Below are 8,029 nucleotides of genomic sequence, written 5' to 3'. Positions count from 1 at the left end.
GGGGATGCTGCTGCAAGGGGGGGACAGGCCAGCCCCCCTGCAGCACCTGGGTGCGAGGGGGGGGCCAGGGGGAGGCCGGGCACTAGAGGGCAGGCAAAGCCCGGGTGGGCGCCCCAGGGAGGAGCGATGCCCGTGGGCTGAGCAGGATGGACACCGGGGCTGTGCCCGGACCCTCACCCCTGGGGGGGTTTTTGGCCCCCACCCCCTCCCTCACCCCCCAACAGCGCTTACTCCCAGTGTCCCCCCCCCATGGCACGGTTCATCCCCCCTATCGCCAGCTCGCAGGGGTCCCAGGTCAACATCCCCCACCCATCCCAACAGGTCCATGTCTCCAGCCAGGGACCGGGCTGGGGGTCCGAGGCGCAGCCGGGGTGGGGTGTTGAGATGGGGAGAGGGGGTACCCATCCCTGGCCTCCCCGGTGGGTTCGGCGAGTCCATCGTCGGTCCCGGGGCAGCGAGGGGGGGGGGGGGTACACGAGGTCAGTCCTCCGCCGTGACGCTGGGCCGGGTGGCTGGGCCGTGGGGCGGCGAGGGGGCCGGGGGTCTCAGCTGGGGCTGCGGGTCGGGCTGGCTTCCGTGCTGTCGCTCACCAGGCACTCGTTGGACTTGAGGCTGGCCAGGGACTTGCAGCTGGGCAAGGAGGCCAGGGAGCCGCAGAGCCCCAGCATGGAGGGCGTGGGGTCCTTCCCTGTGGGCACAGAGCGGGACGTCACTGAGGGGGGGCTGCAGCCTCGCACCCCAACCCTGCCGCGGGGGGGGACACGGGGATGGGGACCACCTCTCCGGGAGGGACCTGGGTGTCCTTCACAGCATCCCCAGTATGAGGAGGGGGCTGCTGGGGAGGGAAGCGGGGGGGGTCTAGACGCCTGGGTGTGTGTTAAGGGACACGCTGAGCCCCATGGGACACCCTACGGTGGGGGGGGGTCTTACCCAAGGGCCCCCAGGGCTCGCCTTCGCGCTTGCCCTCGCCCAGGCGCTGGGAGTCGGAGCTGAGGCTGTTCTCGGCCGAGAGCTGGTCGGTGCTCATGAAGCTGTGCCTGCGGAGGGACGGCGCTGAGCCCCCCCGGGGTCAGGACAGCCCCTTCTCCCCCATCCCCTGCCCGGGGCAGACCCCCCCGGGGCGGGATAGGGCACTGGGCGCGGGTTGAGGCAGTTCTGCCCCCGCCGGGGGGGTTACCTCCTGTAGAGCTTGCCATCCGAGCCGCTCTCGTTGCCGTTGAGGGTCCCCAGCGAGGGCCACTGGTTCACCAGGGGTGTCACCATCTCCTTGGAGAGCTGGGTCAGCTGCGGGTTCTCGCAGGGGATCAGCCCCGTCCTGTGGCAAAGGGGGTTGCTCAGCACCCGGCACAACCTCGAGTGCCGGGGACCTGCTGGCCAATGCGGCCTGTGGGGCATATGGGGCGCTGGGGACCCTCCAGGTCCCACAGGACGTATGGACATCAAGGACCCACCACATCCCATAGGACATATGGGGCATCAGGGACCTACCATGTCCCCCTGGGCATATGGGACACTGGGGACCCTCCATGTCCCACAGGACGTATGGGGCACCAGGGACCCACCACATCCAATAGGACATATAGGGCATCAGTGATCTGCCACGTCCCTCTGGGCATATGGGCCACTGGGGACCCACTGTGTCCCAGAGGGCATATGGGACACCAGGGACCCACCACGTCCCTTGGGACAAATGGGACACTAGGGACACTCCATGTCCCATGGGACATATGGGACATTGGGCATGCTCCATGTCCCACAGGACATATGGGACACTGGGGACCTTCCATGTCCTACAGGACATATGGGGCACCAGAGACCCACCATGTCCCATCGCACATATGGGACACTGGGGACCCTCCACATCCCACAGGACATATGGAGCAGCAGGGACCCACCATGTCTTCCAGCACATATGGGGCACCTGGGTACCAGGGACCTGCCACCTGTCCCATCCCATGGGGCATACGGGACGCTGGAGACCCACCATGTCCCACAGGACATACGGGGCACCCAGGCACTGGGAACACCCCACACAGGGCATGTTGGGTGCCATGGACCACCGCTCACCCTGCCCCTCATGGTCAGTGGGGCACTAGGGACCCCCCACCCACCCAGAGCCCATGGGACACCCAGGGATCCCCCCACCCATCGTGCCCAGCCAGGCCCGGTCCCCACTCACAGCTGCTCCTGCAGCTCCAGGATGACGCCCTCCAGCTCCCTCTTCTCCAGCTGGTTCTGCACCATCACCTCCTCCAGGCGCAGCTTCAGCCGCTTGTTCTCCGCCTCCAGGTCCTTCAGCTGCGACTCCCGCAGCCGCACCAGCTCCTCCAGGTACCCCTGTGCGAGGCCACCATCAGCAGCACCCCGCTACCCCTACTGGACATCCCCCCCCTCGCTGTGTCCCCGTGGCCACCCAGAGTGACAAGAAGAGGGCTGGGTCGCCGCAGCAGCGCGATGGTGGGCTGTAGGTACCACCAGGCTGTGGGAGCAGGGATGCAGTGGGAGGATGCTCCAAGCTGGAGCATCCTGGCGGGGGTTGGAAAATGGGTACCCGCTGGCCCCATCCCAGCTCCTGGTACCTTTTGGGCATAAACGATGCGAAATTTCTGCTCCATCTTGCGCCACTTGCTGTACCAGCTGTCCTCGTCGGTGACCAGGGGCAGGTAGGGGTGCTCGGGCGAGCTGTCCTCGCTCGTGCTGCTCTCCACGCTGCCCCGCTCCTCATCCTCGCTCAGGTAGTCATAGCTGGGGGGGGGGGGGGGGGGGGAGTATGGGGGCTCAGCAGGGATGACATGCATGGGGGGAGCCCAGCTGAGCCCCAGCGGGGTGCTGGGGGAGAGACAGTGGGGTCCCCACCCCCCAGGGAGGGCACCCCAGCTCTTACCTCTGCGTGAACTTCAGGTAGGGCGTGTAGTCGATGACCACGGGCGTTTTACCGTCCATCACCTCACCCTTCAGGCAGAAGCTGAGGGGTGGCAGGAGGAGCAGAGGGTCAGGGGAGCCTCAGGGGGGCAGTGGGGGGAACATGCCGGGCAGGTGCCCACGTCCCACCACGCCACCCACCCCTACCTGAAGTCAATGGCGCTGAGCCCGATGAGCATCCCCATGAGCACCGTGGACTCCTCCCGCAGCATGATGGCCCCGTCATCGTAAAACCGCCTGCGGGGAAAGATGTGGCTGCATCTGTGCCCTCCGGCACCCAGAACCCCCCCGCGGTGCCCACCCTGCTGACCCTTAGCACTCCTGGCACGTCACAGGCATGCATGTGGCCATGGCCTTGGCCAGCAGGCTGCTCACCTGGTGGTCCGCGTGTCCCGCAGGGCTGTGGAGATGTACTCGGACATGCGCTTCTCCATCAGCGCCACCCGGATCCAGGCCCGGCCCTGCAAGGCACCCCCCCACGGGGCAGCCCTGAGGATGGGTGCCACCACAGGCTGCCCGACGGGTGTCACTTTCGGCTGCTCCCCCACCACGCTCCTGCCTGCCCCCAGGGCTCTGAGCTCCAGCAGGTGGGTGGTCCCCACCCGGGAGCTGGTTTTGGCCCTGGTACCCCCCCGCAGAGACCCACAGCTCCTCTTTCACCCCAGTGATTCCATGGGGCCCAATGGGGTGAGATGGGGCTACAGGAGGGCAGAGCAGAGGAGATGGGAACAAGGATGGGAATGGGGATGGGATGGGATAGAGACAGATGGGAATGGAGATGGAATGGGGGTGAGGATGGCATTGGGATGGGGATGGGATGGGGATTAGGATGGCATTTGGTTGGTGTTGGAATGGTGTTTGGATGACATTGGGATGATGTTGGGATGGAGTTGGGATAGCGTTGGGATGGAGATGGGGTTGGGGAGAGGATGAGGATAGGGATGGGATGGGATGGGATGGGATGGGATGGGATGGGATGGGATGGAGGGAGATGGGATTGGGGATTGGGATGGGAAATGGGGATGGGAATGAGGTGAGATGAGACAGAGATGGATGAGGATGAGGATGAGGATGGGGATTGGTCCATGTGCCAGGGACAGGGTGTGTATGAAAACAGGTCCAGGAATAGGCATGGGGATAGGGACAGGGATGGAGCCATGGAAGGGATGGAGCCAGAGATGGAAAAGGGATGGGAATGGGGACAGGGACAGGGCAGGGGGTGGCACCTTCCTGACCTTGGCCCTGGAAGTGCTGATGTTCTCCATGTTCTCGATGCTGCTGACGCAGTTGTTGGGGACCTTGCTGCAGGCCAGGCGGATGTAGTCCCAAAACCCGCGCTGCCCATCTGAGCTGAACCAGCTGACGGGGCCTGTGGGGACCGAGGGGCTGCGGTGGGGGGCTCCCCGTGGCCAGCAAACCCCATCGTCCCGGAAAGCCCCACACCAGCGTCCAGACACGCTCCCTGCTGCCAGCACACGCATGCAACCCCATCCACCGTGTTGGGGACATGGACAGGGACGGGGACGGGGACAGGGACAGGGACATGCCAGGGGCTGTTTGGGTGCCTCATGGACCATGGTTACCTTTAAAGCGGTGGCTGAGGATCTGCTCGAGGATGGCAGCAAAGTTAACGAACTCCTCGGAGGAGTCATCGATGGGCTCCGCCGTGTATTTCTCCAGCAGGGTCTTCACCGAGAACCTGGCAGGGACGTGGGTGTCACGGGTGGGGAGGGGACGGACACCCAACACCCTGCACCCCGCATCCAGCACGCGTTAGGTTTCAGCAAAATGCTTTTTGCAGACGTTGGCTTTCGAGGCCGGCAGCGGGAAGAGGGCGTCGGGCTGAGCCGCGGGCTGTGGCTCGCTGACCCCATGTGTCCCCACGTCCCCGGGGACCCTGCCGGGGCGGCTGCCGCTCCCCCACCGTGCAAGTGGCCAGGAAGGGCGAACAAAGGCCCCCTTCCTCCCGGGCCGTGCGCGGGCGGTGATGGCTTCCCCTTCCGCCCGGCTGCTCGTGCTCAGCGGAGAGAGATGCCGAAGACACAAAATCTGCCAAGCCTGGCAGGACAGCGGGGGACGGGGCAGGTGTCTGCATGGGGGGGACACCACCCCGTCTGTGGGTCACGGCCACATGTGGGAAGGGTGAGACTGGGGATCCCCATAAGGGCAGCTGGAGGGTGCCTCGTCACGGTGATGGGGTCTGGAGGTGCCTCATGGCACAGCAGTGAGGTCTAGAGACATCCTGGTGGCAGGATGAGGGGTCTGGAGGTGCCCTGTGCCATGGCAAGGAGGTCCAGGGAGCCCAAATGTCATGACAGTAGAGTCTGGAGGTACCCCATGACATGACAAGGAGCCCTGGTGGGTCTCCATGTCATGACAGCAGGGTCAGGAAGTGCCCCATGTGATGGTGAGGAGACCTGGCAGGGCCCATGTCATGACAGCAGGGTCTAGAGGTGCCCCGTGCTACAGGGAGGAGCTCTGGGGGTCCCCATGTCATGACAACGGGGTCTGGAGGTGCCCCATGATATGACAAGAAGCCGTGGAGGGTCTCCATCTCATGACAGTGGGATCTAGAAATGCTCTATGCCATGGTGAGGAGTCCCGGGGGTCCCCATGTCATGAGTGGGGTCTGGATGTGCCCCATGCCATGGCAAGAAGCCCTGGGGTCCCCCAGACCCCAAAGGCAGGACCTCAGGGTCCCTAGCATGGTGACCCCAAGCCTCCGTGCCCCCCCCAGCCCCCCCCCAGCAGCCCCGGGGCCAGGCTCCGGTCACAGCCCAGCACAAGCAGCCCCTAAACAGGGTCTGGGGGGGGGGGAAGTCACCCCATCCCCATGCTTGGGGGCTGGGAACAGGCAGGGACCACGAGCCCCCCCCCACCCCTGTCCCCACCACCCCATCCCTGTCCCCCTATCCCCGCCCCCCCACCCCGGTCCAGCCAGCCGTCGCCATGACAACCCTCATCCTCCATCCCCGCCGCCTTCATCCCTCCATCCCCGCCGCCCGGAGCGGGGCCCTGACGTCACTTCCTCGCCCCCCCCCCGCCCGCAGGGGGGTCCCCGGCCCCAGCCCCCCCCCGCCCCCCAGGTCCCATTGCCCCCGACCCCCATCGCCTTCTCCCCCGCACCCTCCCTTCCCCCTGCACCCCCACCGCCCGACCCGGCTGCTCCCGGCGTCGCCGGCACCGGCAGCCTCCATGTTGTCGTTGTGTCCCCGGTCCCCCCATCGCCCCCCAGAAGCCCCCCAAGCCCCACCGCCCCGGCCCCACCACCCGCAGCCTCCAGGCCCGCCCCCCCCCTTCCCCGCATCCTCATCCTCCTCTGAAATCTGAATTTCTCCAAAGCTGAATTTCCCCAAACCTGAATTTCCCCCTCCAAAAAAAAGCGACTGCAGCAACAACAAAAAAATTTTCACCCTGGGCGGGGGGGGGGGGGGGGGCCCAGGGTGAAAGGCCCGCGGCGGGGGGGGGGGGATGATGAACCCCCCATTCTCCCCCATCCCCGCCAGCGGTGGTCCTCTCTCTCCCTTCCCTCCCTCTCCCCACCTCACCCCCCTCCCCTCTATTTTCGGGTGCACACACACACACGCACACACGCCCCCCCCCGCTCCCACCGCCTCCCCCCTCCCCAGCCCTTCACCTGCAGACGGTGATGAGGTTTTTCCTCTCCACGGCGATGTTTCTGGAGGAGGCTTTCTTGGAGGAGAGCCCCAGAGCCATGGCAGCCTGCAGGCAGCTCGCTCCCATCCAGCGCGGGGCGAGCCGGCTCTGGGGCCACGGCCACGGGCGATGCCCCTTCTCCCGTGGGCCCCCCCCCCGCGCCACCGCCACGGCCCCCCCGCACCGCGCAGGCTTTGCTCCGCCGGCCCCCCCCCCCCCCCCACAACCGCCACCACCTCCCGCGATGCCCACGCCAACGGGCCTTGCGCCGCCCCCCCCTAAAAAAAATAGGGATGCGGGGCCTGGTTCCCTCCCCCTCCCCCCCCCCCCCCTCCGAATCTCTCTCCTGGGGGGGACAATAAAGGAGGGGATGAAGGTGGGGGGCAGATGTCCCCGGGGGGGTCGTCCTCCCTGCAGGGCCCAGCCCCTTGCTGTGACGTGCCACCGGTGGGGACCCTGTGGGCAGAGCCACAGAAGGGGGGGACGACAGGCTCCGGCCAGACCCTGGGCAGCCCCCAGGGAAATTGGGGGCGCCCTTCGCCCCCCCTGGGCTGAGCTTGGCCACCCCTCTACCTGCCTCGAGTCCTCGCTTTGGGGGGATGCTGAGCATCACATATACCCCCTCCCATGGGGTGTGTGGGGTGTGTGGGACCCCCTGAGCAGGGGGTGAGGGGGGGTGTGAGGCCCCAAGGGGCTGGCTGTGCTGGGGGCGGGGGGGAGCCCTGCAATGCTGCCAGCACCCTACTTCTGTGCTGTGCCTCAGTTTCCCTATTGATGTGACAGGGAAATCATGGGGGGGGGGGAGAACACCAGGGGCACCCACATCTCCCCCTGCAGCACCCAGATAAATCAGAGCCACCCTGAGCAGAGAGGCAAACCCCTCTGGCCAGGATCCGTGGGGCACGTACCCCCCCTTTCTGTGACCCCAGGGTGCCCCACGCCCTCCTCTGCCCCTGCAAAGGGGTCCCGGCCCACAGCACCCAGCTGGGGGGCAGCGGGGTGCCTTTGCAGGGGAGGGACCCCCAAAATCCCTAGGGCTGCTGCAGGGAGGGGAGCTCTTGGCAGCACCCAGATAACAGCGGGGGCCGTTATCGGAGCACCCAGCCCGCAGCTATCGCACCTCCAGGCCCCGCCGTGGGTCCCCAAAGCGTGGGACGGGCCAGCAGCCCGCGGCCCCCAGCTTGGATGGTCCCCCCAAAAAGGGGGCAACGCCATCCCGACCCCATGGGCTGGGGCAGGACCAATGTCCCAGCAGCCGGGAGGTGCCTGTGGGTGTCCCCGAGCACTGGGGGTGACCCATGTGTGTCTGTTTGTGCACGCGTGTGCACGTGTGTGCAAAGCTTGCCCAGCCCCCCCCCCTTCTCCCCTTCCCCACACCCTGGGATTTGGGGCTGGGGGGCAGGAGCCCTTCAAGGGCATTGTAAGTGTAGAGACACGCATGTGCATGCAC

General features: G+C 66.5%; 1 protein-coding gene across 1 annotated transcript; it reads right to left on the bottom strand.

Moving 5' to 3' along the window:
- Positions 1–545: 545 nt before the first annotated feature.
- Positions 546–6,666, bottom strand: RUNDC3A (RUN domain containing 3A). The gene is made up of 12 exons (XM_074166979.1): positions 6,560–6,666; positions 4,506–4,621; positions 4,366–4,380; positions 4,158–4,291; positions 3,298–3,383; positions 3,070–3,159; positions 2,885–2,965; positions 2,580–2,745; positions 2,180–2,337; positions 1,178–1,315; positions 931–1,037; positions 546–688 (listed from the first exon to the last, which is right to left on the bottom strand). The coding sequence occupies exons 1-12, from the start codon at positions 6,664–6,666 to the stop codon at positions 546–548; spliced, it is 1,341 nt and encodes a 446-aa protein (XP_074023080.1).
- Between the last annotated feature and the right edge of the window lie 1,363 nt (positions 6,667–8,029).

The sequence above is a fragment of the Numenius arquata genome, unplaced genomic scaffold (assembly GCF_964106895.1).
Source record: "Numenius arquata unplaced genomic scaffold, bNumArq3.hap1.1 HAP1_SCAFFOLD_1094, whole genome shotgun sequence".
NCBI classification, from domain to species: domain Eukaryota; kingdom Metazoa; phylum Chordata; class Aves; order Charadriiformes; family Scolopacidae; genus Numenius; species Numenius arquata.
This window is presented reverse-complemented; position numbering and strand designations above follow the sequence as displayed.